A 27,211-nucleotide genomic window follows, 5' to 3' on the forward strand; every position below is an offset into this window, starting at 1 on the left:
AATAATAATAATAATAATAAAAAGCCAAACACGAATCGTGGTTGTAGAGATGAATGACCCGGGGTCCAGGTCTAGTTTTGCAAGCGGAGAGCAGCGCATCGCGAAGAGTCTCAATTCGAGCAGATTATGCAAAATGGCCAACTACCAAAAACATGGTAGTGAATGCTTCGGAACTGGAACATATAACTCCGATAAAAAATAATCCTTTCGAATGGTGCCTGTTCCTGAAGGATTCGGTGCCCCACAGATGAACTGGCTGATGTGAGCCACTTCACACTTCCGCAGCGGATTAGCAGATGGCTTACCTGTCGGAACAAGGGAAAAAGGTGAGCCAGCAAATAAGCCAACGTCAAAAATCACAATCTGGCATTCTATTGGCTGACAAAATAATAAGCTGTCATCCCAATTGCAACTAGGCACTTTTTTTTAAAACACTTTTCCGTATTGTAAACGAGAATCGCGGTCCTCATGGCTGTGTCTCAACGTCTAGAGGAGCGGCGGACTTTTAACCCCCTGCAACTCCGCTTGTAAGCCGCATCCGTCAATAGTTCAGAGGTACTTTATAACCACGTTCGCATCTCCTCGAAAAGCATTACATATCACTCTCAAGCAAGTCCTCAGCATCTATTCCATCAAATCATCATGAAGATTCTTTTCATCGGCGCAACAGGCTCCATCGGAGGCGAAGCTCTCCGCCAGTGCCTCGCTCACCCCAAGGTCACTTCAGTTGTCTGCTTTGTACGCCGCCAACTCCCCTCCGACATCTCAAGCAACCCAAAGCTTCAAACGGTCATAATAAAAGACTTTGCGGTCTGGCCGGAAGATGTTCTTCTACCGCACGTTGATGCTGCTGCTATGATTTGGTACGTCTCTTCAAGAGGTGATATATGCCAGAGACTAATACGTGTAGTGCTATGGGCTCGTATAGAGGAAACGTGAATGCAGACATGGAATACCCTCTGGCATTCCAATTCGCTTTTGCGCCTCTTCTAGAGAGGCAGCCGAAAAGACCCAGGTTCCGCTTCATTCATCTCAGCGGCGCGTTCGTTATTCAAGACCAGGATGCTAAACTCTGGGTCAACGACTACCCCCGAAAGTTAAAGGTAACTTCCTTCCACGTTAATCATTTTTAAAGATATCTAATTCTCGATCACAGGGTCTATACGAAGTACGGTCTCAAGAGTTTGCAAAAGAACATGCTTCCGTATGGCGAACCTTTATGCTCCGACCTGCGGGTGTGATCACGCAAAGAAATATGATTCTTGGTTGTATTGCGAAAATGATCCTGGGTGACGACTGGGTAGTGTTGAATAAAGAGCTGGGTGCGTACTTTACGTACCTGGCTATTAATGAGGAGAGCGAACCTGAGGGAACGTTCTTGATCGAGAATAGACATATCGTTGAGGGTGGAAGGGCGGTCTTGAAAGCTGAAGCATGAGGGTGGCCATGCTCAATCATAGACAATCGAATTGGAGTTTCATCATAGCAGGAGTCGGATTGAGCTTTCGAATATCTTTTACTTGATAGAACAAGCCCACTGACAGAAATTACTGCTGTTCCTATATATTTCATGAAAGTCAAGTTTTTTAACAATAATATCCGTGATCTCATTAAACAGGTGAACTGTAGACAAGTGGAATCCTGTTCACAGGTGGTAGTCATCTAGACGCGCAACTCTCATGCCTCGTCGTTCCCACACGCCCTCGATCTTCATATCTCGTGCACCGCTGATCTATGTCAGTTCTGTTCTTGAACCGGAACAGGGAGGCTACTTACTCGTCTCTCCAGATAATCATGGGCTCGGACTCGCCTTTAGGAGGATTTCTAAACACCATGTTCTTCGTCTGTCGAGCTGTTAGAATCAAGATTCGCTCTCTGGCAAGACAAGGTACACTTACCAATCCCAACGACAAATGGATAGCTGGAGGATCAACAGTGATCTTGTTCGTAGGTGATCCACCCGGAACCATGGCAGCAATATTCTGTGCTACGACTGCTGCCTGTGCTGCCCCAGGTCGAGCTGCCTTATGAGCTCCGCTGTCGGCAATATCACCGCAGGCGTACAGGTTCGAATAGGCTGGATCAGCAAATTGCAAAGTTGGCGAAACTTTGATGAAGCCATTAGTTCGGTTGAGGATCTCATGTCCTGGGGTAGGTTCCAAGTCTTGTAGGAACTGGTTGTTGGGCGTTTGACCAGTTGCTGGGATGACAAGATTCGTGGGTATCTTGCGGCCGTCTTTCAATTCGAGTTCGAAATCTGAGCCGTCTGTTGGGAAACCTTTGTCTGGGATGACTGCTCGTGTGCCGGTGACCACGCTATTGCGGAATCATTGTTAATGATGGATGAGGAACGAAAATCCGGGCGACTCACTCTACACCAAGCTCTTCCAAACGGTCGCGGATGATAGCATCCATCTTCGGATGATAGAGCTGCATAAGTCGATCTCTCGAATGCACCAACGTAACCTTCTTTTCGGGATAAACCTCCCCTAGATCAGTAGCCATCTGCACGCCGACGGCTCCACCGCCAACAATTACAATCGACTCAGCGTTCTTGATACCTTGCTGATATGTCTTGAAGTAATCTACTGAGGGCTTCTTGTCATCGTGTTGCATGTTACTCGGAGACTGAAGACGTGTTCCGGTAGCTACAACTGCGTAGTCGAAGGAAATCTCTGTTGAGCCTTGCCATGGTCGGTCAAGTGTGATTTGGTTCTTTTGCAGAGAGACGGCTCTGGCTCTCACTATGGCATGGTTGGTGGCGTTTGGTAGAGAAGAGAAGAAGCCGGTATAGGGGATAAAGGCTTTGTGTTCATATTCTGGGACGATGGCGAATCGGGGCTGGAGAGTCAGTATATGCTGGGCGTTGGGCTGGATGCGTACTCACAAAGGCGAATAGATGGTGAAAGTGACTATGTGGTTCTATCAACAGTACCTGGAGGAATGTCAATATCTAGAAGTTGGAAGCTAAAACAAACATTCTAAACTTACGCTGTGGGTGACAGGTAGAAGTGCAGCAAGTTCTTTCACAGCGGCCTATACATCGTCAGTAACTGTGACTTACAGCGACATCGGGACGCCCACAAGTCCAACAAAGGAGCCGCCAACAACAATAACATTCTTCAGCCCGGCAGTCATAGTGATCAATGGATTAAGAGAATAACAAATAATAAGAAGTGATTGATATGACCACAAGGATGTAAAGGGTCTTTTTATCTCGAGCCATCTTATCAATCTACAGGGTCTCCGCCGGATGTACGCTTTGCCGGACATCCGAATGTGCTTGCCGAAATCGGCTTCTTCCAGAATCCGGCATTCGGTTCGGCATCTCTTTGGCAAAAGAGCGAGTCGCGGTGAATTCGCACTGAATAGACCGAATGGATTCAATGAACATCTCCAAACTACAATTGGAAGCTAACGCGATGTCCGTTCATTTCGTAGCACGAGGTGTTGCGCGCGACTGTTGGTGCGATCGGCCACAAGCTGCGGCGCTCTAATGCGATGCAACATACTATTGCAGGCGACGAAATTCTGTAACTGGAGTATCTGTCGCCTGTTTACAATTCACAGAAGTTTTACGGATATAGGCGTTTAGTTAATTGTTTGCAAAATCTTGTCTGTTATACCGTCACAACGTATCCTGAAGACTCACATGGTTTTGCAGGGATTCTTTCGACACCAGAAACTGTTACAGTCGCGTCTCAGAATGTTACATGGAGCGCGCCAACTGACGATCAACCATCATAGCATTTGAGAATACTAGCAGCCCTACGCGAATTTATCTGCGACGCATCACTTGACCCAAAAGTCGTTACATGTCGCGACCGAAGACAGGGCAGTCAGGCAAAGACGTCTTTCTACCCTAGAACCTCTGCTCCTACCCACGCGTCCACCTTCCATCTTGGTCTCAAGATGCCCGCCCAAAGACATGGGTTTCAGCACGTGGGGTAACTTCACCAATCAGACTGTAAGGCTTAGCGGACACGATCTGGAGATAGCGGAGCCACGCCAATCAGGCCCAACAGTTCCTTGCATTTGGCGGGTTAGCGACTCTAGTTTATCGGAGCATGCCCTGAATACAGTGAGTCTAAGCCCTGGAGAGGAAGCAGCAGACTCAAACGAGTGGTATGTCATCCAATTTCAGTGTTGGTCAGCCAAGACCAGCCCGTTATTTTCTGACCCGTTGGATGGCTTGGCTATGTGACTTTTTTGACAGCTGCTTGCGCCTCTTTCTCCTCCTCTCTCTTCTCAATTCAAGCATGCCTCATCTGCAATGAAGTCATGCGACCTTCTCACGCAAACATTGGCTTCTGGCTAATATGGTTCATCGCTCTGCTATGGAGCTACCGGAACGGTTACGATGACCCCTCTTCCTTCTTCTACAAGAGCCGGATTGCCTTCGATCGTCGCTTCTCCGCAGCCCGCGAGATCCAGGTCGACGAGTACCTCGAGCGCGAAATATACCCCGTCAAGCACAAGCAGCGCACCGAAGTGCAGGTCGACAATGAGTTCCTATGTATCGGTATCCCGAGCATCAATCGCACCACGTCGGCCTTTCTTGCGCACACGGTCGGCAGCCTTGTTGATACGTTGACGCCGAATGAGCGCAATCAGATACACATTGTAGTGCTGCTCGCGGATAAGGACCCCAAGAAGCACTTTGCTTATGGCCAAGATTGGCTCTTTGGCCTTGCGGACGATGTACTTGTGTACTCCAACGATACCAGCGACGCAAATGCCGGGCCAGATCTCGACTACAAGGTCCTCCCCCACGACATTCGCGGCATGGGACGCAGCGACGATCGAGTCGAGAATATCCGCCTAGACCACTCCGTTCTCTTCGAAGCATGCCGACAACGAGACCCCACGTACTTCGCCCTCATCGAAGACGATATAATAGCTTCGCCGGACTGGTTCACACGGTTCAAGAAGGGCGTAATTGAGGTTGAGCAGCGAGCGACCGATGCGCACCAAGATTGGATGTACCTGCGCTTGTTCTACTCAGAGATCTTCATGGGTTGGAACAACGAGGAGATCTTTGACTATCTCAAGGTCGTGATCCTGGGCTACACAGGTCTTATCGGTTGTCTCCTCCTCGCTCTGCGCTGTCGCCAACGGCGTCACGCAGGATCCTTTGCGTCCAAGGACTTCGCACAAACAGTCGCTTTGCTCCTCGGTCTCTGGATCCCTGCCTGCCTCGCACTAGCATTCGTGACAGGCCGCATCTCGCTGCATCGTCTCTTTACGCAAACACCAACCGTCCGCGAAATGCCGCGCTACGGATGCTGCGCGCAAGGCCTCGTCTTCCCAAACCACCACTTGGGAGATTTACAAGACTTCCTCCGCGAGCCACCGTACCAGTTCCCAGGCGATATGATCATGGAGGATTATGCGCGCGATCATCAATTGACTAAGTGGGCGCTTGATCCGAGCGTGATGCAACACGTTGGGCTGGTGGAGTCTTCTGATGGTCCTCGGAGAGCTGAGGTGTGGAACTTTAGCTTCGAGAGGTTGCAAGGCGCGCGCGAGTGATCGACCGACCCTGATCTCCGTACCAATTGATGCTGGGGCCGTTGGAACGATGACCTGACTACACGAGTGATGCCATCATGTCGCGACGCGCCATTCACCAGCACAATGGCGACGGACTTGCCAACGACAGACTTAAATCGCTGTACATAACCCGACGAGTAGCACCGAGGAATGGAAATAGACCGCATATACAACACAAGCGATAAGCGATTGAGAGGCGCATATAAGGAGCAGGCTCCTCGAACACCACCGAACAAAAGTCAAAATAAACCTGAAGTCTAGAATATAGATACAGTCCATAAAATACCCAATTCTGCATCACCGCTTCCAATATAATATACCATTAAACTTTGCGATTCAGTAATTATACTAACTCTTTGCGAAAATAAACACGTTGAAAGCCATCCTCTGTCCGCCTCTCAATCTCCACAAAGCCCATCTTGGGATACAACACCAGATTCTCGACCATCGCTACATTCGTATACAGCGTCAAAGCGGTGCACCCTCGCCAATTTGCAAGGTCCTCAGCATACTGCATCAATACTCTTCCATAGCCGCGGCCTTGCGCCTTTGGGTCAACGACCATATTATTGATTCGAAGATCCTTTGCGTTTTCCTCATGGTAAAGGACGAATGCGCCGACTATATCCTCGTCGCTTGATCGGAGGACGAAGATTGTATATGCGGGCGATGTGAGAAGGGCCTGGTAGTCCGTTGACATTGGAGCTGGTGGTTTGTTCATGCGTGGGATGTATTTTGAGTATGCTTCATTGATGATCGACTGGATAGAGGGTATATCGGTAGCTTCAGCTCTTTTGAGTGAGAGGCCTGGGGAGGTGAAAGGAGGGTCGTCCATCGTTGGAGCTGCGCTTTAGCGGTGATGAAGCTGACTGGTTCCGAAACTTTCTAGGGGAACGATCTGAATTGCAAGTTGAGATTGAGAGATGTCCTTTGTCGCGATCAAAATGCTGGATTACACCCCCGAAGCCGGAAGGACAGGTACGACGCAGTGAGTCAATCGGGCAGCCCCGGCCGTGGAGCAGGGGTACTTACATCACTAAAAAATGGACTTTCAGACGGAAGACCACCACAAAATTCGGCAGCGGCAGCGGGCGCGAAAATGTATGCCGTTAGTTGAGCTTATGTACTCTGTGTCTCCAATAGCTCCTGCATTCTTCAATGGAGTTTTCAGCTATTGCCCAACCTACCTAGGATGATTAGAGCAACGGTACCCGGACCGGTCCGGCCATGGTTACAGGCCAATTGCCTTTAACTACCACGGTTAATCCCGCAATGGCATTGTTAAAGTGGCCTGCAGGTCAATCGCCCCAATAATTGAACCATCTTGATCGCCGTTCGAGTTTCTCAGGTACAGTATCGGATTGAAGTGGATAAGGACGGAGAAACTCTGAAGGAAGAGCGGAACCTCTTCTAACCGTATACAAATTCCGCTTCTCGTGTTTTTGGATACAACGAAAACACCATGTCCTGATACCGGAGGCTTCAGCACATGTGCTTCAAAAGAGACGCCATCAAACAGCTCCTCCAAATTTACACCAAATGCCGAGCGCTTGGACCTGTACCTAAACTTGGTGAATATCCCGAAGCCCCAAAGCGTCTTCCTCAGATCAACGTTTAATTGAACCAGGGCGATCTTGATCTTGTCAAGCTTGTGCGGGGCGACTTCAGCCCAGTGAGCCACGTTCGTCGATCCCATGTGCATGCAAGCTCACGCCAATGATCTCATGATATCACGAACGCAACAGTGATGCGATCATAGATGTGTCGTCATCAGCTATAAAATACCATTTGTCTGCAATCCATTTCCTAAAAATCACATCTCTTACACAAACATCAACAAAAGAAACATTATACACATCATGTCTGACAAGCCCACCACCAACCTCACTGGCACCGTGCCCAAGGCCATGGACGAGGAAGGAAGCATTGGCAAGCAGTTCACCGGTAAGAATGCACGCTGTGTCTTGCTATGGCATATCTGACCGACTTTGCAGAGAAGGGAGCCATTGGAGGCATGGCGCAAAAGATCGGAGGACCTCTCGACAAGGACGGCGCAATTGGCAAGCAGTTTAAGGCTGACGGAAGCATTGGAGGAACAGTCCAGAACAACATGGGCGGAGAGAAGAAGGCTTAATTTTACCGGCCTATAATTAATTCAATAAACCATTAATATCCCCGATTAATTATCTCCAGACCATTGTATGCATCGTAGATGAACTGCGACTGTGAAATGCGGTGAGATTGCTGCAATAAGCTGTTTTTGTGCTGCAGCTGTCAGTGATTGTGCTATGCCGTCCATCATGGTGACGTTTGTACTAGCGCCAAGCGCTGACAGCAGAATAATCTCCACTGTCATTGGTTGCTGCCCACTATAGAAAGGACCAAATCTTCCGGACCTCATACGAACACGTCGGGAATGTTGTGCAAACAGTGACGACGTTGTGATGTGAAACCGCAAATACTGACGCACTCCAATATGTATTTCGCTTCAATGGCATGAGCTCTTGCCAATCAGCCCATTCTTATTTGTCAATCATGCGCATTGTACGGCTCATTGACAGCTCCCCAGCAACAGCTCTCATGATATAGAGCTCCATCACACGCAGCTTGTTCTTTCTGCATAAGCACTTTTCTTCCAAATTTTAGCTTCACAGCCTAGAATGCTCTTCTCAGTAACCTCGGCTGCTTTTAGAGTTTCTCGTGTCTCTCGTCGTTGCACAGTTCAGCTATCTTTCAAAGCTTATCAGTCCACCATGGCGACTTCAAAATCACAGCAGTTCTTTCATACTTCGGGCGTGACCGACTCAGTCTGGGTGCATCAAGATCCCGTTTCGAACAGACCTTCATTTCAGAAGCTGAATCAAGATATTGAGACTGATGTGTGTGTCATTGGCGCAGGCATTGGAGGAATCTCTACAGCATTTGAGCTCGTGAAGAGAGGACGAGAAGTCGTCCTTCTTGAAGCTCGACAGGTCCTATCAGGAGAGACTGGTCGCACCAGTGGACATCTGACCAACGACCTGGACGATGGTTATACTGAGATCGCTAAGAAGCACGGTGATGAGGGCGCTAAAGCTGCTGCTGAGAGTCATGCCTGGGGAAGGGATCGTGTTGGCGAAATTTCCCAGATGCTGGGCATCGAGTGTGAATATCGCAAGCTACCGGCCTACGAGGTCTCCCAATACTCAACCAAGGAGAAGAAGGAGCACGAGGAAGAGATGAATGAACTGCGCAAGGAGGAAGCAGCGCAAAGGAAGTATGGTATCGATTCCAGATTCGATGTGAGTACCCATCCTGCGTATCATTTTGAAATGTGTTGCACCATCCTCTTATGAGACTTCAGCTAACTCTCTGCCCAGGAAACACTAGCCGTCAAAGGTTGGGATGGAGCCATCGACCAGCGAGGAGGTCTCATCGTGAAGGACCAAGCTACCTTCCACCCAACAAAGTATCTCAACGGAGTCCTGAAGTGGCTCAAGTCTCAGCCCAACTTCCAATGCTTCGACCAAACACGAGTCATGTCGGTCGAAGAGAAGGGCATTGAAATTCTAGGAATTGGTAACAAATCTGTACTCGTGCAGACATCAGATGGAAAGACGGTCAAGTGTAACAACGCCGTCGAAGCCACTTGCGTTCCTCTGCAGAAGCTCAGTGTCATCGCTCAGATGGAGTTCATGCGCTCTTACTGTATCGCTGCCAAGGTATCAAAGGGTGCCATCGAGGATTGTCTCCTCTACGACCAGGCCGAGGAGTACAAGTACATCCGTCTCACAGCATGCGACGACCAACATGATTACCTTGTTGTCGGAGGCTGCGACCACAAAGTTGGCCAGGAAGATACCACCACCGAATTCCAGGAGCTAGAGAACTGGACTCGCGAACGCTTCTCACAGGTTGGCTCTGTTGACTACAAATGGAGCGGTCAGATCTTTGAACCTGTTGACTTCATGCAGTTCATCGGCAAGAACCAGGGCAACGACCACATCTACATCATCACCGGAGATTCTGGCGACGGTTTGACACACGGAGTATTGGCTGGCCGTCTGATCGCTGATGAGATTGATGATATCAAGAACCCGTGGGCTGAGGTTTACTCCCCTAAGCGCATTGCTTCCATGCTCAAGTCCCTTCCAAGCATGATTTCGCATGATCTGCAAATCAACGCGCAGTACAAGCGTTTCTTGGAATCTGATATTACTGATATCGAGGACCTTGGCCGCGGCATGGGTGGTGTATTGAACAAGGTAAGTACTCAATTTACTGATTGCAGACATGAGCTAATCTTGTCAGGTCGGATCCAAGCCAATTGCGGTGTACAAGGACGAAGAAGGAAATGTCAAGCAATACAGCGCTTTGTGTCCGCATATGAAGGGTGTCGTGTGTTGGAACACTACTGAGAAGAGTTTCGATTGTCCTGTTCATGGAAGTCGATTCTCTCGAGAGGGTATTTGTGTTATGGGGCCGGCAAAGGGTAACTTGCCTCCGGTTGATGACGCTGGAAAGGCTGACCAGGAGAACGTCGCTGGTAGTTAGGCTGTTGAGTGTATCCTCTAAGAATTCATTAAGCATTTTCCCCCACTACATAGGAAAACAACCCAATTGATTTGATGCATGGCCCAGCCTCGAGTTCGGGTTCTAAAGCTCTTCAGTGGACCCATCGTACCCATAGTTTTAGGCTCTTCCAGATGCCCGTTTAGCCCGTATCCGTCTCTGAAACGGCATGTTTATATACGCGGAGCATGCATTGGGCCGACGGGTATACGCGTACAACTCCCCTAGCTCAAATTGATAAGCTGACACGCGTCCGCGGACCAATGACTGTCGCCTCACGTCAGATCAACTGGTATGCACCCGAAGAATCCGAGCCGTGGCGACAGAATAATCCCGACATTATCAGGCTGAATCCTCACGTCATCTTTTGTGACACCCTTTTCAAGCGGGGTAAATCCACTGATGACGCCAACATTCGCTTGCCCTTTGACAGCGTCATCTCCACTCACTGTTCCAACGTCTGGGCATCATTGACCGTTGTCCATCACAGAAATTATACATATTAGCCCCTGGGCCTGGCTAAGACCTTTTCCTCTTCTGTGCCTCTTTCCTTCTCCTCATCTTCAATTTTCTGATAGTCAATACTACTTTTTACTATCACAATGAGGTCTCTTTTGACTCTCACTTTGGCTACGGCCACTTCCGCCTTCGTTCTCCCAGAGTCTCTTGATAGTCTCAACGCTTTCAAGGATGATATCAAGCAGACGCTTGAGGATATTCCCGTCCGTATCCGCAAGTCTCTCGATGAGGCGACCGATCAGCTTGGCAACGAGATCTCCTCCGCTCTGCACCACAAGCTCCAAGACGAGGATGCCTTCTTCAACGAGTTAGCCAACGATCAAGAGACCAGCACTGAAGAGTTCGCTTCCATCTTTGGTCGAACAGGTGGTGACTTTACAGACCATACTACCTACGAACTCATCGCCAAGAGCAACTACACCAAGAAGTTCTTCAAGCTCGTAAAGGAGCATGAGAAATTTGGAAAGCTGCTTAATAGCACTGACCAGAACTATACTCTCTTCGTTCCTACTGATGAGGCGTTCGAGCATATCCCCCATGACAAGAAGCACAAGCCTAGCGATGAGTTTGTCGAAGACGTTCTCAACTACCACCTCGGGGTTGGAGAGTATCCTGCTTCAAGGATCCTCTTCACCCATACTGTTCCTACTACATTGAAGGAGAAGTTGCTCGGTGATAAGCCTCAGCGTCTTCGAACCAGTGTTGGGCTTTCTGGTGTGAGGGTCAACTTATACAGTAAAGTCATTGCCGTTAACTTTGTGAGTATCCAAACGAACTCTCACAACTTGATCTGTACTAACACTTTATAGAAAACCAAGAACGGTATCATCCACGCTGTCAACAGAATTCTTGTTCCCCCTCCCTACATCGGCAAGGAGATCAGCCTCTTCCCTGCCCAATTCTCTACCCTCCTCCTCGCTTATGACAAGACCGACTTTGTCAAATACATCCACGACGTCCCCATGGTCGGCAGCACCGTCTTCGCGCCCTCGAACGAGGCGTGGTCGCGTCTTGGTGCTCGCGCTAACGCCTTCCTCTTCAACACCGAAACCGGCAAGAAGTATCTCCGTGCCTTGCTCAAGTACCAAATTGTCCCCAACATCACACTCTACAGTGATGAAGTCTACTACGGCGACGAGAAGCAGACATCCAAGAAGCTCTTCGGACATGGTGACGATTTCCACATTGAGCTACCTACGCTTTTGGAGAGGAGTGTTGGTGTTGATGTACATACCTTTAAGAGCTGGACTACTATTGTTCTGAATGGACATGTTGTTGTTGGGTTCAATGACGCTGTTGGTAAGAATGGTGTCATTCATGTTCCTCGAACTATCCCTATTCCTCCTCACAGGAAGGGCGAACACCCTGACAGTGTGGATGGTGAGATCAGTGTTGAAGAACTCAAGGAGAGATTGCAGGATTATGTGGAGGATGATGACGAGCTTGATTGGAAGGATGGTGAGTTGTAAGCATTGCTCCTCACTATTCTAGGGTTCGAGATATAGGTTCTCATAAAAGTTCAACATCATGATGAGTACCATGAAAGCTTTTCCTCCTCCAAGATGCTAGCAGTCAAACACTTTTGATGAGGAAGTAACTTACTGCTAACAAGGAATGTTCGGCTGGTAACAGCTTGGAAGAAGGAAAGCTTTTATGGTACCCGCGCGATGTGGCTTCGGATAATTCATGATATAATCTCTGATAACAAACGCCTTGAACATTACCGGTCGTCTCTATGTTAAGATTACCGTGAAATAATTACGGATGTACGTAGGAAATAATCATGCTGAACAACAATGTCTTTGGTTATGAATAAACCAATAACAGAAATGGCTGAATCCAGAACTAGACTGTATTCTGAAGGGCTATCGTTTCATCAAGGAGTGAGATATAGTCAATGTTTGCGTACCCAAAGACGGCGGTCCGCCACGCTGATAAATCTATGGAGAGCGGCCCTCCAGGCCAAGGTGATAAATAAAAATTGCAACGGAACTTTCCCCGCCTGTTGCTGCCTAAAATCGCTTCTCTTTCTCTGGGCCAGAAAGTCAGGCTCACCAGTCCCATCATCGAGACTACCAACCACCCTCTGTAATTTCCTATTGGTAGAGCTACGCAAACACTGTTTTTGCTTCTCCCACCTAGTACCCCTCTCTCGATTTTCTGTTTCCAGTGTCTGTATCCCTGCTTCACTGCCCCTTATTGTATCCGTATTGAGCTATTGCATCGAGATGGCTACCTCCAAAAACATCGACGGCGACGAAATCTCCGAGCTCAAGTCAGACGCGTTCGCTGTTTCTGCAAAGAACCTTTCCTGCGTCGAGGAGTTCGGTCGAAAATGGCACGACCGCGGTATCAAGGCTGGCGTCACTCAAGCTAGAACGAAAGTTGAGGACGGCACCTCGGCCTCTCTAATGGAAAATGCTCGCGAGACTATCGCCGCGCTGGCCGCCCGCAACAAAGAGCTTGAGAAACAAGTCAAGGAGCTGAACTACTACAAGGACATCGCACTGGACGCTCGTAAGTACACTTGATCTCGTTATGTATGGCCCGCTAATCTTAACATAGACGACATCGTGACTTCTTCCGGCTCTATGGCCTGGCATATCCTGGAAACCGAGAAGGCATACATGAGGCCTGAAAGTTTCAACAATCTTCGTGGAATAGCTGCAGACCTCAAAACAGCCAGATCAAGGTGCAAAGCCATGTTTAATCATGCTTCTGAGAAGGCCAGGGGTTACAGTGACGACTCCCCAGACGTTGAGCGCAAGAACAAGCGTCAACGAATCTAGCCCCCGTGAGGCAGTATGATGTATTCGAAGGGGTATTGGTACAATTCGCCTGGGTCGGAGGCATACCGTTGTAATTCAAAGGAATGAGAATGGATCACCGGGTGTCTAAACATGGATGTGAAGCGTTGATCAAGCGACGATGAAGATACCTTCAATACAAAAGTCTTGTCAATTTACGCATTTCAACGAAGCAATATTTCCGTTTGTGTTCAGATAGTTGTCGGCCACATGTTGACGAGTTCACTGACTCTTAACTGAGAGCAGCTTTATCTATACACTCTCGGTAAGGACCTCAATTACTCTGACAAACATGGCTCCGTTCGATCTGCACCACCAACAAACATTGTTAGCCCTCGTGCTATCACAGTGATTGCTAGTGTTGGATTATGGCACCTGCTCATGAGTCTGCCACTGCCCGACAGCTGCTAACTGCCAGCAGCTGTCGGGTGATCTTAAACTCGCTTGCGAATACCCACCAATGTGAGTAGATAACTTCTCAATGCAAAATTATTTCCCCCCAAACATCCTTTTTCTGCTCTTCATTCTGCATCATCCAGTGTTTCTTAAACGTCTATCGCAATCATCACAAACCGACTTGAAAATGACGCGCATCATCATAATACGAAAGCCGCGCTCTTCCTCTCCCACCACTTCGCCTTCAATCCCTTCCTCCCCAGCTTCATCCAGTACCGCCTCTTCGCCTTCTCATACTCCCATCACTAGAAGCGCCACCAAAACCCAAGTCCGACTGTATCGCGGCTCGAAAGAATGCCCCATTTGCAAGGCGATTATCGTCAACCGCAACAATGCACTAAAGCGTCACATTGACAGACACGCGACACTCGCCGAACTCGAAGTAAAGACTCATTATATCCCGTCCTGTAACCTGTAATGACACTCTTCCTAGACCACGAACTTCGATCTCGAGCCCGACCGAAACGGGCTATCTGATGCCGACACAGCTCGCGCCCGCAAGATGTGGCAGTCCATCCCTGCCAGCATCCGCAACTCTGGTGGTATCTTCCAAGATGGCCCTCTTGCTGGAAAGGGAGAAGTCGCCGGTATGCCCGAGGTGTTCATGGTAAATGGCCGACTCAAGAAGAAGTTTATGTGGATTCGGAAGGACCTTGGTGGGCGAATTGGACGACGACCTTTGAAGGCCTTGAAGGATGGGAACTCTGGGGCTGCCGACTCACCGAACAAGTAATCGCAACTCTTTGGTCGGCAATTGGGACTTTATGAGTGTCATATTTCTCCACTTGGCATCGTACTCCAGGAGACGAGCGTGTCTAGTATCAAAAGGCTGTTCAACACGTTGCGACGAGGACGGATATACCCGGGTCTGGTTATTTGTGTATTCATGTCAATATGTTGGCATAGACTAAAAGAAAGAATACCATTCTATATTGTAGCTATCAGCCAGTAACTGTTCACACCAAGATACAAGAAGCTCTCAATTTTTCTTTGGGGGTTCTGGAAGACCATACTTGAACGATAGAAGTGACTCGGCGTCTTGCTTCCTCAAGTACTCCTCAAGACTATCAGTCTTGACAGGCTTCTTAAGCTGATCAGGCGTGATAACCCCTTCAATCCCTTCGGTATATCCATACTCATCCAAGTAAGCAGGTCCATCGAGGACTTCATAAGGAAGATCAGTTTTCTTATTCATCTCCTCTTCAGTCATGGTCCTCAGAGTAGCCTTCTTTCCCGTGACCTGGTTCCAAGTTTCGACGACCTCCGTCATGGAGAGCTCGCTGTCGTATGCCAGCAGTTTCGTTCTAGCAGGCTCACTTTCAACTAGAGCTTGGACGAATATACCGGTTGACTTGGCGGTGTCAATAATGGGCATTCGCAGGTTCCCTGAGGCTGGGATCTCCAAAACATATTCGCCAGTCTCGGCATCCTTCTTGGGGTACAGGAAGGCGTTGGTTGCGTAAGCTCCGACGTAGATATAAGATGTCTTCTGGGCAAGCTCAGGCACCTCGTTTTCGATATAGTTGACAGCTGCAGCCTTGGTCTCCCAGTGATGACAGTGAGAGAACTTTCCCTTGGAAACCTCCTTCATGGGTCCAAGGGCAGAGTAGATGCACTTCTCAAGAGTCTCCGTCTTGGACGCAGCGTATGTCGCATTCTTGACATGAAGACCCTCGGTATCATACCCAATGCTTTGACTAGTAAGCTGGTCTTTTCCGTCTGCCAGAGCAGATACGTAAGGCGCCCAGAAGTCTGTGTTGATGAAGATGGCATGTGCGCCCTTGAAAGCGCGGACTAACGACTCGGCGTCATTCATGTCTGCTTCAACAATCTCGGCTCCAAGGTCTTTCAAAGTTTGGGCTTTGGAAGATGTTGAGCTGCGTGTGAGAGCGCGGACATGCCAGTTGGGAAGGTTAAGAAAGGTTCTGGCGACGGAGCCCCCCTGCGTGCCAGTAGCGCCAACAACTGCGATGGTTTTGGTGGACATTTTTGGCGTTTGGTGAATACGAATCAAGTACTTGTTAGGATGAGGTGCGAAACTGGAGCGACTTGCAGTGGTTTGAGCATTGCATCTTTAGGTTCCTTTCATGTGGTATTTATACTGATTTTTCCTTTACTCATTATGCTCCCTTATTACTGCAGCGGACAATTCGGCGATAACCTCAACCGCCGTCCGATTGGACCTCCAACAGTAAGCCACTCAATATTGGCATCAGAGGCGAGAGCAGCCAAGCGCTGATTGGTTCAAAAACCGTAAGCCAGACCGCCCCGCTCCATCTTGGGCTCGACCACCATCCAAATCCGTAATCAGGATTCACTTGCTGACAGAACAATCGCCTCATCATTCTCGTGCATCTTCTGTTCGCCCGAGCCCCAGAGAAATGAATACCATTGATACAAACAAGGTCAATACTATGAAGCGGAGTGGTAGGGATGACCCAGATGCTGCTCAACCGCCCGCTAAGCATCGCGTTTTAACCCCTGCTAGAAGGGAGCAAAACAGGTTGGCGCAAAAGGCATACAGTGAGTCAATGAGTGCCAAATAGTCATAACTGTGTCCCTAACCGATCTGTTCGTAGGAGAAAGACAAAAAGAAGAGAGAAGAATAATAAAAGAGAAAAGATCTCGAGCAAAAGATAATCCGCGGCCTCGGCCGCTTTTGAAGCGCGACGCACCTGTACAACAGGAAGACCAAGACCCCGGCCAACTTACCAAGTTCATTGAGCCCGTGTCGCCAAGCACCACCGAGTCAAGCAATGAATCAAATTTCCCAGATGTCTATCTCAACATGCTTCAGTTCTTCCCAACCGCATTTTTCGGATCTTGTCTCACCAATGCAAGGTCACTGGGCTTTGACCTTGATGTCGTCGCAAATTGCAACGCTGATAACATTTCTCCATTCTTCCAACCCAGCATCTCCGGAACCCCAAACTGTAGAGCTCTTGGCTCAGCGTTCATCTCTTCCTTCAATAACACCAACGTCCCCGTTCACTTGCGCCCTACGCTGGCGCAGATTCTCATACCCCATCATATAAGCCTGGATTTGGTACCTCTTCCGTTTCTGCGCGAGCGCGCTATCATGGCATCTGCTGCCTTACCTTCTACTTTCAATATTTGGGAGATGAAGCTTGATATATACGCGAGAGGAGGGTTGACAACGTGGAGGTTGGGCTCTGGCATGGGAGAGAAGTCCAAGGATAGCTACCCGCCCTGGGACATGAAGAGTTGGGAGGCTGCACCGTGGTTCCTGGACAAGTGGTGCATGGTCATGGGGAAGGATTATGAAAGGATTCAGCAGCAGAGTATTGGATGGCAGGTTGTGAGAGACATGATATGCTCACAAGATACGTTCCAAGGTTTGAATGAATGTCTTGTGACTTAATGTTACAGAATACAGCTATACCACAGTTCTCGCGCCATATCCTCATACACGAACACCTCTGGCCAAACAACCGTACTCAGAGCCAGTCTCGCGACCTCCCAGTCTGTGATCCTAGTCACTCCACTCCACTCTCTAACGAACCCTTCAAAGACTACCTGCATCTCGTCCAACATTCCACCAGCAGAAGCAGTCGCTCGGTCAAGGCTCATCGCACCAACAAACGCTTTCCAAAGCCAAAGATCTGACAGATCTCGAGAACGACGTCTGCCAAGCTCAAGGTCTTGGTAGAGAATAAACAAGACGCGACGATGAAGAGATGGCTCGATTGGATCGCCAGCATTCCAGAACCTGAGGATAGTATGGAGGTAGAGACCTACTGCTGCATTCAAGCCAGACCATGACGACGTCAAGGAAGAACGGGGTCCAGAAGACCTTGTTGCTTTCCTGTCGCTTGAGATTGACTCAATATGTGATCCAACGACGAGCAAAAGTAATCTCGTAGCAGCGCCCTCCTGCCATATCATCTGCTGACTATCAAAGTCCATCGCCTGCGCTCTCATGCGAGACGTGGTCGTAAGCGTAGCCAGGCATTCCACGATCTCTGTACCATCGATCTCAATAAACGTTGAACCTGGGGGGAGTTCACTGAAGAAAAAGGGTAGCATCTTCAACGCCTTGAGTCGAATATCAAGACCTTGCATCTCATGCTTGTGCCATTCATGCATGAGCTTTTCGACTAGAGCTGGTGGGGGCTTTTGACCTGATTTCGTGACGCTGGCGTCGACGAGGACGTCTTCGACTCTGCTTTTGAAGCCGTGGATGAAATTGTATGCACTGGGGTACTGTTAGTGACCTGTGAGGGGATATGGGGAGGGGCACGAACAATAGAACCCATCGGTTCGCCAACTCATCATCCAGACCATGCTCTGTGGGTATTGTGATATGAGTTGGTCTGTGAAGGTCCATGAATCTCATCAGACCATCCATGTGTGTCTCTGCTGTAACGATATTTCCGAGTGCACACTAAAAGCGTCAATCAATGTCCGTTATGAAGGGTAGTGAATGTAGGCCTGTTACCTCGGAGAAACACAAAGTGGAAATGTTTCTCACGCAAACTGCATATTTCTTATCTGAGTTTTGAAGAAACTTATTCACATCACTCATTGTCTGAATCTTGTGGAACAAGAAAGTGGGCTCGTAGGATTGGAGCTGGCCGGCGTTCCAAGCATAGTGGAGTCCAGCAATGAGCATGGTGTTGCGCAGTGCATCACTGCTATGTGCAACAGATTGCAGCCTAAGATGTCAGAATTTATCATGGGAGAAACGTGAGTCAGAATTCTTACAAGCCTCGTCGTCTCTCCTTCGGCACAACGTCAAACGGATCTTCAAGCGCATAAACTTCCCTTCGTCAGTACCGCAGCGTTTGGCAGATCTAGTCAGCTTACAGTAGTGAAACAGCTCATCAGATCGATATGCCATTGGTATCGGTCGTGTCGCGACAGATGTGCAAGATCCAATGACTTTAGGCATGGTCACTGCATCAGTCCAAGGTTGCTGCTCTCCTGGAAGACATTTCTTCCTGCGCTCGCGAAGCGGCAGGACTGCAGAGGGATATTCGCATTGTCGCTGCACTGATAGGCAGTTTCCACTGGATCCATAAGTCAGCCAGTTCTTACAAGCATAAGTGTGTGCCGGGGCGTATTTCACTAACCAGATCGGACGCACCTCATCGCATTTTTGGTGGCGCTGTCTGCATGTCAGACACCCCGTTCGGCTGCGGGTGTAGTACTGTTTCTGTTTCTGTTTGGGCTTCTTGGCGGCGACTTCAGCTGAAAACACCATGGTAACGGTGGTGTAACGAGAATAGCTTGTAATTCGTGGTAGGGGGTAGGGGATAATGGGAAAGACAGATTATGTCTCGTCAGGCGAAATCCCTGGGGCGGGTGATGCTGACAGTTGGCGCTAAGCTGCCTTGGGACGATTACGCGTGTAAGCGAGCAAGGGGTCCTCCATGATGTCAAAAACATGCTTCATTGTACTTGTTAAGTTATTATAAAACATTCAAATGAGTAGAGTCTCTAGGTGCAGATTGAGACAAATATAACACCACTTCCAACCACTTGCCAGCTATTCCGAAGCGCTGTTTCATGAATCTGGAACCAAGGTATAGGATTCTCTGCCGATTGACGAGTTCTTCTTCGTGATCGCGCCAGGAACGACTGTAGTCTCAATGCACTGAGATAAAAAGCTGTGATTAAGTACGGTCATCCTGGTATCGGGGCCACCGAGAGAAACCCGTCTCGCAGCACAGCACTACTTGATCTAGCAACTGCCCCAAAGCCGTAAATTGCTCGCCTGTATCCGGACACAAGCATGACCTGAAGTCGCACACAAACATGCGTAACATGTGTTCTTCATTATAAAATCTCCATTCTCTCTTCCTCATAGGTAACGGACAGAACTTACCTTTTTCATAATGTTTGTAATCAAGTAAAATCCGCATTTCGCCAATGTCATTCTTGGAGGTTACTACAATGCCTCAGTCAAAGGCTGCAAAGCTCACCACCCTCCGAAGTCTACCGAGCGGAAGCCTTCGTGATTGTGCTATACAGTTCGCCAATGGTCGATGCTGGTGCTATTGTGGCTGCCAGAGTATAATTCAACAGAGATACTATGGTCGGCGTAATCGATGCATTGAGATACATCCTATGCCTGTCATACCCACCCCAGAAAGTCAGATCTATGACTGCTAGTAACGGGAAGCTGAATAAGAAGGATCATGGTTATGAATATCATCTGAGTAGGTGGTAGGAATGACATGGTTTCAGTGACAGTTTACAGGTGATTAGGAATGGGCAGACGGCTCGGACATACGCACATGCAGGGTTTCACTTATTGGAGTGAAGGTTAAGGGATACCTTGTTAACCCCGATTCATTGCCTAGTCTGACTGACCTTGTGAAGCAGTGTTCGCAGTCATGTATATAAGGCCAGGTCATAACTACAACCACAGGGTCGATCAAATCACACAGCACTCAAAAAAAGCAAAACGAAAAAGAAGTCCAAAAACAGATCATCAAGAACCATGTTTCATCAAGAAAACCTTACTCCACCCACTTCCCCTATTCAGGAAGTCGATTTGCCTGGTGGTATCCTACAAGTAGCCAACCTTCAATGCACATGCTTTTGCGGCTGTACAAGAGTAGTCCAGGATACCAAGTTGATGCTGTGCAACCCCTGCAAGGAGAATTGCGATGGTGAAAGTGACGTGGAGGCTCTTATCGCGAAGGACAGCGTCACGGATTGCCCTTCTGATTAGATCATAGAGGTTATGGGTGGGGCAAGGGAATGGATTGGTCATGGATAACATAGATAGAAAGAAGTTGTGCATAATGCACTGAAGCACAAATAAAAGATTCTGCTCTTGGCTGCTACGAGCTATACCAGTCGTGTAGTCAGGAAAGATTGTGAAAAGATGCATACGAGCAACAGTGATGCAAATAAGAGCATTTCGTACATATAAATAGCAGTCCGCTCGTGCCTAGACATTTGCCTTTCCACAATTCCACAATCAATCAACCCCTTCGAACTAGATATATTCAACAGCCATGCCTTATAACAACAGCCTCAAGCTCAACGCCGATTCGCCAGGTGATGTTATGGAAACAGCTAACCCTCGATGCCAATGCTATTGCGTCTGCAAAAGAATCGTCCAGGATAGGACCTCGCAGCTGTGCGGCCCTTGCAAAGATGTCTGTTCTTTAGTCAATCTTCAGAACTCAAGCAAGACTGATAAAGAATGCAACAAGAAGGGTCCGGTCGAAAAGGATGAGCGTCGACGATTGGCATTCCCAGTCAATAGTGAGAGAGATGATGGGTCGGGCAAAGAGGTAGCCATGTCTGACTCCAACAACCTCAACGTCATGCAACCTACCGTCAAAATGAGTCCTCACGCTTCGTGTAACATTCAGCTCAGGACTCTCCTCCGTCCTCTACTATAGCTGGTGACGGGAGACAGCAAGTTGCCCCGTTATGTAGTTGCTTATGCGGCTGCAGGATGGTCGTTAAACGGGCGTATATGGGGCGCTGCGAGCCCTGCATCTGGTACCACCCTCAATAGTGAAGCTATACTAAGCAGCAGGCGATAGTCCACCCAGAATAGCAATTGAGTGAACTTTTAGATCCCCACCACCCGTGTCCTGCCTCGTGATCTGTTGACAGTAAATCTACGTATATGATCAACCAACCCCAGACCCATCCGTCAATCCTAAGCCACCACTTCCATCACTAACATCATTCCCGTGTATTGCCAAGACCTATGTTACCCCGAAACAGTCAAGATGTCCAAAACCTTGACTGTTGCCGTCGGCGAACCTGTCTCATAATCTTGACGTTTTTGTCCTAGCGTGCTTGTAGGTATGTGGCCAACGACGCCCAAGACGGATAACGATGCCAGGGCGAAAGCTTAATTTCAGCCCTGGGGTCGAGCCTTTACTAGTTCGGTGGTTTGTTGAGGTGGTTTAAAGATAAGGAGGCTGCTCTGTCCACTCCCAGCGCAAGGACGTCCCCTGTGATGTACTCACACAATTTGCATCAACCTTCAAACCCTCGATACTGAGGTCTCAATAAAAGACTTCCAGGTCTTTTACCACTAAAGCGCGATGCGTAATCCAGATGCCAAGGACATCCTCGTACGTAACATTCGGTCTTCACTGCTTTGGTATTAACTCTCCAGGCTTCCCAAATCCTTGTCCTCGTCGCGATAGCCCTCGTCGCAGCCCGCCTCAACCTCCGTCTCCGGATACAAAAGCGAAAGCTCCTTCTCAGTGATAAGTTCATGGTCGCGGCATGTATATCAGGCGTCATTGCTGGTGCTTTCGGACCCGCGTTTGCAGCTCTTGGTGCGTTTGAGCCCAGCGTGCACTCAACCCTGGAAGGATATAGCGGTGGGACTACCAATCTCAGGCTGGTGTTGAAGGTGAGAACCACTGCTGAACTAGCCTTGGAGGTTGTATAATTGACGGTAGTGACTATCAGTTGCTCTTTGCTTCCAATTTCCCATTTTACACGACGCTTTACCTATGCAAGGCGGCTCTCTTGTCGGTCTACTTACAGGCCTTCCCCGACTTTATGGTCAAGCGACGGATATTCCTCTGGATCACGATATGGACGACGATCGCCAGCTATTTTATCACCATTCTCCTCATCTTCTGCATCTGTATACCCCTCGACAGACACTGGCAAGTCACACTCCGTTGCATTCGGTTACCATAGCTAACTCAATCGCAGGGACTTGAGAATCTACAGAACCTGTTTGCCTTGGACCTATGCGGTTACATTCAATGTAGGCTGGGGACTATCGTTCCTGGGCGACCTGCTCGGTACAGAGACCCGGAACCTTATAAGCATAAACACTGACGTCGGTACAGTTTTCATTCTTCCCTGGCTTATTGTGCCAGCACTGAATGTCAAGCGATCACTCAGAATTGGTATTTACTTTACGTTTTTACTTGGAACTGTCAATATTGCAGTCAGCCTCGGTCGCTTCCTCACAATCTTCAACGCAGGCGCCGACTCTACCATATCACTTGCTGAAATTAGTACTACTCCCTTTCCTCTGGGGCAGATTAGATGTTAACAGATCATAGTACTCTGGAGTGCATTAGACGCTGAAATAGGTCTTGTAATCGCCTGTTTGCCCTCGCTACGCCCATACTTTGGATCACGACATAAATCTGAGACTTCATCTCCTGGAAACACGAGTGGAAATTGGATGCGAAGGAACTCAAAGCTTGGGTTTGAATCAATTCGAAACAACTACAGGCACCATGATGAGGAGGAATCACCGACATATATTGGACAGCAGAGAATGCGACTTCCTTCCTTGTGGTCTGAAGTTGAGGGAGTGTCGGAAACTGGAAAGGACCACTGCACCTATGCAAGTGATATTGAATGGATAGAGATGAGGCGTCCTTCCAAAGCGTTGATTGCAGAATCGGACTCAGACAAACAAGTATAGAAGTAGGTACACTGATGAATATTAATATGTTCTTTGTTCAATTCTGCACGGATGGTGGTTGATTCCCCGGGTTGGCGACTCTCCATCCCCGCATTCCCTCGGAACGCCCCCGCGATTCCGGCAACCAACAACATGTGACGCCCATACACCTTCGGCAGCGGGAGGCTAGCAGCGGATAGCTGTACGTACAATGGTGAGGTATACAGCCAAGCTGCTTACTTACACAATGACTACGCCGTGACATAAGAAGGGCGTGGCTCTGCTCGGGATTGTCCAGTCCCCAGCTTCTCTCGTCTTTACAGCTGGAATACTACACATAGCCGAACCATCTCAGAGCACTTGATCGAAATGTCAGACTCCAATTATACTCTATACACATACTTCCGCTCCTCATGCGCAGCCCGTCTCCGGATTGCCATGAACGCCAAGGGAATCTCATACGACTTGACACCCGTCAATCTTCTCAAGAACGACCATCTTTCAGATGAGCACAAAGCTCTCAATCCCTCAGGATCAGTTCCCGTTCTCATCCCACCCACTTCCAACTCCAAGCCCTTCCTCATTCGCCAATCCGTAGCAGCTCTGGAATATCTCGAAGAAAAGCACCCTGAGCATGCCCTTCTCCCGTCTGACCCGGAGGGCCGAGCAATCGTACGAACGCTCGTCAACATCATCAGCGCAGATGTCCAGCCTGTGACAAACCTTCGCATCATGCGTCGCGTACGAGAGCTAGGTGGTAACGCAGAAGAGTGGAACTGTCAGCTCATGACGAATGGACTGAGGGCTTATGAGGAGGTTGCGAAAGATACAGCTGGAAAGTGCTCTTTTGGCGATGAGCTTACGATGGCCGATGCTTGTTTTATGCCTGCTTGGTGGAATGCGGAGAGGTTTGGTGTTGACTTGTCGGCTTTTCCGACACTCCAGAGAATTGCGGAGAATTTGAAGGATCATCCTGCTGTTGTAAAGGCGCATTGGCAGAATCAGCCTGATACACCGGACAATCTCAAGGCTTAGATGTAAACAGTCTATTTAGTTTTAAAGCTCCATACAATCTCTATTTTTACTTGAACAATGGAAGGGGCTCAAGAATGGTTCCAGTCACCTCGCCAAAGCCAACCTTGGAATCACCACTACCCCAAGATCCCCTCAACACCAGAGTATCACCGTTTTGAATGAACTTTCGCTCCTCGCCGTTGCTGAGCTGAATAGCCACTTTGCCACCCTTTGTCTGCTCTAGCATACTTCCTTCTGTACCAGAATCAGGGCCAGAGATAGTACCCGATCCGAGAAGATCACCCGGTCGCAGGTTGCAGCCAGTGATGGTGTGGTGAGCAATCATCTGGGGCCAAGACCAGAGCAGATTACGAGAGCTGGTTTTGCTGAGAGCATTCTTGTTTCCAGCGGCAGCTTTGGTACGTTAGCAAGTATATTTCAAGGTCAAGGACTTGGCGCTTACTGGTAATTTCCACTTCGAGATCAATATCCAACATATTATTCTCCTTCTTCTCCTTCAGGTATGGGAGGATCTCGTTATCGTTCCTAATTCCAGCCGCCTTCGCACCATCAAGCGCATCAGCGAGAACGACCCAAGGGCTAATACTCGTGCCTAAGTTCTTGGAAGTGAAAGGTCCAAGAGGGACATATTCCCATGCCTGAATATCTCGTGCACTCCAATCGTTCATGAGAACATAGCCGAAGATGTGTTCATCAGCCTCATCGACAGGAACGGGGTGTCCCATTTGGTTCTCGCGGCAGATGAACATGCCCATCTCAAGCTCAATGTCCAGCCTCTCACAAGGTGCAAGATCAGGAACTTTGTTTCCGGGACGCAGGATTTGACCCCATGGTCGATGAATCGGTGTGCCAGAAATGACAACGCTGCTCGCACGTCCGTGGTACGCGACGGGGAGATGTGTGTAGTTGGGTTGCAGCGCGTTATCAGGCCCACGGAAAAGGCAGCCAATGTTGTAAGCGTGATGCTTTCCAGCATAAAAGTCGGTGTAATCACCAATAGCAAGAGGAAGATGGTTCTTGACATCTGAGCGCTTGAGGAGAGCAGTTTCTTGAAGTTTTTGGTTATCCTTGAGGATCTGGGGATGCTTGGTGTCCTTTGCCAGAACGTCTTGGAGGTAGCTCCTCACAGCGCGGTGAACAGGCCGTCCAAGAGCAGCAAAAGCGTTCAATGACGATTGCGAGAAGACATCAGCATGCTTCTGAACATCCGAGCTCCCAGAGAAACCATCTCCCTTCGCAAAAGCCTTCAGATCAAGAACATGATCGCCGATAGCGACGGCAGGTCTGGGTGTTGAATCAGATGATGTGGAGATGATGCCAAATGGGATATTGGCGATGGAGAAGTGAGACTCTGAGGGAATAGATAGCCACGACATTTTGGCAACTTGAGTAAATAAAAGATTATGATGATGATGAAGACAACGACGCCAATTGTTTTCTGTCTTGTATACTTTATGGAGCCGTGGGAAGCCGATGCAGCGGGGACTAAGGCCGAGATGCGGGGGATGACACGGGGCACGGAAGCGGAAAGGCTCCGCTGAACATCGGCCGAGAGATTCCGAGATTCCGCTGCGTCAGACAATTGCAAGCATTAAAGCGGTTATCCCGGCTGAAGATGAGAATATCCCATCTTCAGCCGCTATTGAATCTACAGTTCCGTGCAGAGGTTTTTTCCTTTTCTGTCTCAGTCGCGTCGTCTTGTTATGGGGCCGGATCCCTTATCGAGACCCTAGGTCATCACCGTGTCAAAGCCGGCACATGTTATCGATAACAATAGGGTAGCACGATTATTTTCAGACACTGCTCTGCATGAGCTTACACTGCGGTTTCAATTGTGTTGCAGATTCTGCATTAAATAGACATCTTAAAACTCAGGCTCACTGGAGAAATTCTAGTCTCGCTCTTTAACACGTTTTACATAGCTGTAAAGACGCGATCGGAATGTCAGCATGTTTCCGAGCTTCATGAATCCAACCCCACATCACGAATCAGTCCCAACTCATTCCTTCTCTCCCCCAATTTCTACCTTGCCATTACCAACCTCGGCTACTGCTTTCTTCGTCAATTGATAGCCATAAAATCTCAATGCACCAATCACAATAGCACCAATGAGCATTGTCACTCCGGCAAACACCTTGAGATATGTGTAATTGCCACCGTTCGCTTCCACGAGCGCACCAGCGATGGGACTACCCGCTAATACACCGATTGAGATACAGAAGTATAGCATTCCTGTTCGATGTCCTATTTCCGACAGGGGAGAGACTTCTACGACCAGCGCAGGGGTCAACGAGATGTAGCTGCCGGAAAAGAAACCGAAGAATGCCGAGAAGCAAAGCGATGCCGCATTGGATCTTCCGGGAAGCCAGACAGCCAGGGTCAAGATAGCCGACATGGTTGTGCAGATCATCATCATATTGAAACGACCGAATTTATCGGCCAAGAAGCCAGGCAGGATCCGGCCAAAGACGCTCACGGCATTGAGGATGACAATGGAGTAGATGGACAATTCCCAAGACATACCCATAGCCTGTGCCTCTAGGGGAATGAAGTTGAAGGGAAGAAAGAGTCCAAAGCCAAAAATAGTTAATGCTAGGCAGAGAAGGGCGAATTTGACTTCCTTCATCGGTGTGATGTATGATGTTATCTTGAACGGGGTACGGGCATGAGCTTTGTTGGAACGAATTGTTGCGACCGCCGCAAGCACGCCGACAAGAATGATGAATGGGACTGCACGCATCGTCCATCCAAAGCCAACCATGGGCATCAATCGATTGACCATAATCGGGAAGATGATGCCACCAATTGATGAGCCCGAAATTGCAATGCCATACGCGGTCGCTCTTCTAACCTTCCACCACGTTGCCAAGGACCCAACAGTACCGTACATGATAGCACTAGCTCCCAGCGC

General features: G+C 48.8%; 16 protein-coding genes across 16 annotated transcripts; 10 read left to right on the forward strand and 6 right to left on the reverse strand.

Moving 5' to 3' along the window:
- Nucleotides 1-642: 642 nt before the first annotated feature.
- Nucleotides 643-1,438, forward strand: FIESC28_11522 (uncharacterized protein; the record flags this gene model as incomplete). The annotated part of the gene is made up of 3 exons (XM_031165644.1): nt 643-863; nt 911-1,103; nt 1,157-1,438. 3 exons carry the CDS (start codon nt 643-645, stop codon nt 1,436-1,438), a joined length of 696 nt encoding a protein of 231 aa, XP_031010282.1.
- Nucleotides 1,439-1,645: 207 nt separating this feature from the next.
- On the reverse strand, nt 1,646-3,138 carry FIESC28_11523 (uncharacterized protein; the record flags this gene model as incomplete). Its single annotated transcript, XM_031165645.1, has 7 exons — nt 1,646-1,727; nt 1,777-1,844; nt 1,899-2,316; nt 2,372-2,841; nt 2,888-2,935; nt 2,992-3,036; nt 3,085-3,138. 7 exons carry the CDS (start codon nt 3,136-3,138, stop codon nt 1,646-1,648), a joined length of 1,185 nt encoding a protein of 394 aa, XP_031010283.1.
- Nucleotides 3,139-4,281: 1,143 nt separating this feature from the next.
- On the forward strand, nt 4,282-5,532 carry FIESC28_11524 (uncharacterized protein; the record flags this gene model as incomplete). Its single annotated transcript, XM_031165646.1, has 1 exon — nt 4,282-5,532. The coding sequence occupies one exon, from the start codon at nt 4,282-4,284 to the stop codon at nt 5,530-5,532; it is 1,251 nt and encodes a 416-aa protein (XP_031010284.1).
- A 364-nt stretch (nt 5,533-5,896) lies between these two features.
- FIESC28_11525 (uncharacterized protein) lies at nt 5,897-6,388 on the reverse strand (the record flags this gene model as incomplete). The annotated part of the gene is made up of 1 exon (XM_031165647.1): nt 5,897-6,388. The coding sequence occupies one exon, from the start codon at nt 6,386-6,388 to the stop codon at nt 5,897-5,899; it is 492 nt and encodes a 163-aa protein (XP_031010285.1).
- Nucleotides 6,389-7,412: 1,024 nt separating this feature from the next.
- On the forward strand, nt 7,413-7,687 carry FIESC28_11526 (uncharacterized protein; the record flags this gene model as incomplete). The annotated part of the gene is made up of 2 exons (XM_031165648.1): nt 7,413-7,497; nt 7,548-7,687. The coding sequence occupies 2 exons, from the start codon at nt 7,413-7,415 to the stop codon at nt 7,685-7,687; spliced, it is 225 nt and encodes a 74-aa protein (XP_031010286.1).
- Nucleotides 7,688-8,306: 619 nt separating this feature from the next.
- On the forward strand, nt 8,307-10,086 carry FIESC28_11527 (uncharacterized protein; the record flags this gene model as incomplete). The annotated part of the gene is made up of 3 exons (XM_031165649.1): nt 8,307-8,834; nt 8,913-9,797; nt 9,844-10,086. 3 exons carry the CDS (start codon nt 8,307-8,309, stop codon nt 10,084-10,086), a joined length of 1,656 nt encoding a protein of 551 aa, XP_031010287.1.
- Nucleotides 10,087-10,706: 620 nt separating this feature from the next.
- On the forward strand, nt 10,707-12,092 carry FIESC28_11528 (uncharacterized protein; the record flags this gene model as incomplete). The annotated part of the gene is made up of 2 exons (XM_031165650.1): nt 10,707-11,381; nt 11,433-12,092. The coding sequence occupies 2 exons, from the start codon at nt 10,707-10,709 to the stop codon at nt 12,090-12,092; spliced, it is 1,335 nt and encodes a 444-aa protein (XP_031010288.1).
- A 759-nt stretch (nt 12,093-12,851) lies between these two features.
- Nucleotides 12,852-13,412, forward strand: FIESC28_11529 (uncharacterized protein; the record flags this gene model as incomplete). The annotated part of the gene is made up of 2 exons (XM_031165651.1): nt 12,852-13,140; nt 13,189-13,412. The coding sequence occupies 2 exons, from the start codon at nt 12,852-12,854 to the stop codon at nt 13,410-13,412; spliced, it is 513 nt and encodes a 170-aa protein (XP_031010289.1).
- Nucleotides 13,413-14,013: 601 nt separating this feature from the next.
- On the forward strand, nt 14,014-14,619 carry FIESC28_11530 (uncharacterized protein; the record flags this gene model as incomplete). Its single annotated transcript, XM_031165652.1, has 2 exons — nt 14,014-14,268; nt 14,320-14,619. The coding sequence occupies 2 exons, from the start codon at nt 14,014-14,016 to the stop codon at nt 14,617-14,619; spliced, it is 555 nt and encodes a 184-aa protein (XP_031010290.1).
- A 246-nt stretch (nt 14,620-14,865) lies between these two features.
- On the reverse strand, nt 14,866-15,873 carry FIESC28_11531 (uncharacterized protein; the record flags this gene model as incomplete). The annotated part of the gene is made up of 1 exon (XM_031165653.1): nt 14,866-15,873. One exon carries the CDS (start codon nt 15,871-15,873, stop codon nt 14,866-14,868), a length of 1,008 nt encoding a protein of 335 aa, XP_031010291.1.
- A 394-nt stretch (nt 15,874-16,267) lies between these two features.
- Nucleotides 16,268-17,268, forward strand: FIESC28_11532 (uncharacterized protein; the record flags this gene model as incomplete). The annotated part of the gene is made up of 2 exons (XM_031165654.1): nt 16,268-16,409; nt 16,466-17,268. 2 exons carry the CDS (start codon nt 16,268-16,270, stop codon nt 17,266-17,268), a joined length of 945 nt encoding a protein of 314 aa, XP_031010292.1.
- A 2-nt stretch (nt 17,269-17,270) lies between these two features.
- On the reverse strand, nt 17,271-19,110 carry FIESC28_11533 (uncharacterized protein; the record flags this gene model as incomplete). Its single annotated transcript, XM_031165655.1, has 6 exons — nt 17,271-18,102; nt 18,152-18,291; nt 18,346-18,562; nt 18,612-18,651; nt 18,714-18,916; nt 18,980-19,110. 6 exons carry the CDS (start codon nt 19,108-19,110, stop codon nt 17,271-17,273), a joined length of 1,563 nt encoding a protein of 520 aa, XP_031010293.1.
- Nucleotides 19,111-21,928: 2,818 nt separating this feature from the next.
- FIESC28_11534 (uncharacterized protein) lies at nt 21,929-22,905 on the forward strand (the record flags this gene model as incomplete). The annotated part of the gene is made up of 5 exons (XM_031165656.1): nt 21,929-21,958; nt 22,003-22,245; nt 22,305-22,511; nt 22,557-22,611; nt 22,697-22,905. 5 exons carry the CDS (start codon nt 21,929-21,931, stop codon nt 22,903-22,905), a joined length of 744 nt encoding a protein of 247 aa, XP_031010294.1.
- A 729-nt stretch (nt 22,906-23,634) lies between these two features.
- Nucleotides 23,635-24,300, forward strand: FIESC28_11535 (uncharacterized protein; the record flags this gene model as incomplete). The annotated part of the gene is made up of 1 exon (XM_031165657.1): nt 23,635-24,300. One exon carries the CDS (start codon nt 23,635-23,637, stop codon nt 24,298-24,300), a length of 666 nt encoding a protein of 221 aa, XP_031010295.1.
- A 46-nt stretch (nt 24,301-24,346) lies between these two features.
- On the reverse strand, nt 24,347-25,676 carry FIESC28_11536 (uncharacterized protein; the record flags this gene model as incomplete). Its single annotated transcript, XM_031165658.1, has 2 exons — nt 24,347-24,693; nt 24,743-25,676. The coding sequence occupies 2 exons, from the start codon at nt 25,674-25,676 to the stop codon at nt 24,347-24,349; spliced, it is 1,281 nt and encodes a 426-aa protein (XP_031010296.1).
- A 623-nt stretch (nt 25,677-26,299) lies between these two features.
- On the reverse strand, nt 26,300-27,082 carry FIESC28_11537 (uncharacterized protein; the record flags this gene model as incomplete). Its single annotated transcript, XM_031165659.1, has 1 exon — nt 26,300-27,082. One exon carries the CDS (start codon nt 27,080-27,082, stop codon nt 26,300-26,302), a length of 783 nt encoding a protein of 260 aa, XP_031010297.1.
- Between the last annotated feature and the right edge of the window lie 129 nt (nt 27,083-27,211).

Source organism: Fusarium coffeatum (genome assembly GCF_003316985.1).
Source record: "Fusarium coffeatum strain FIESC_28 chromosome Unknown BRIP53273_contig_423, whole genome shotgun sequence".
In the NCBI taxonomy this organism is placed as follows: Eukaryota; Fungi; Ascomycota; class Sordariomycetes; order Hypocreales; family Nectriaceae; genus Fusarium; species Fusarium coffeatum.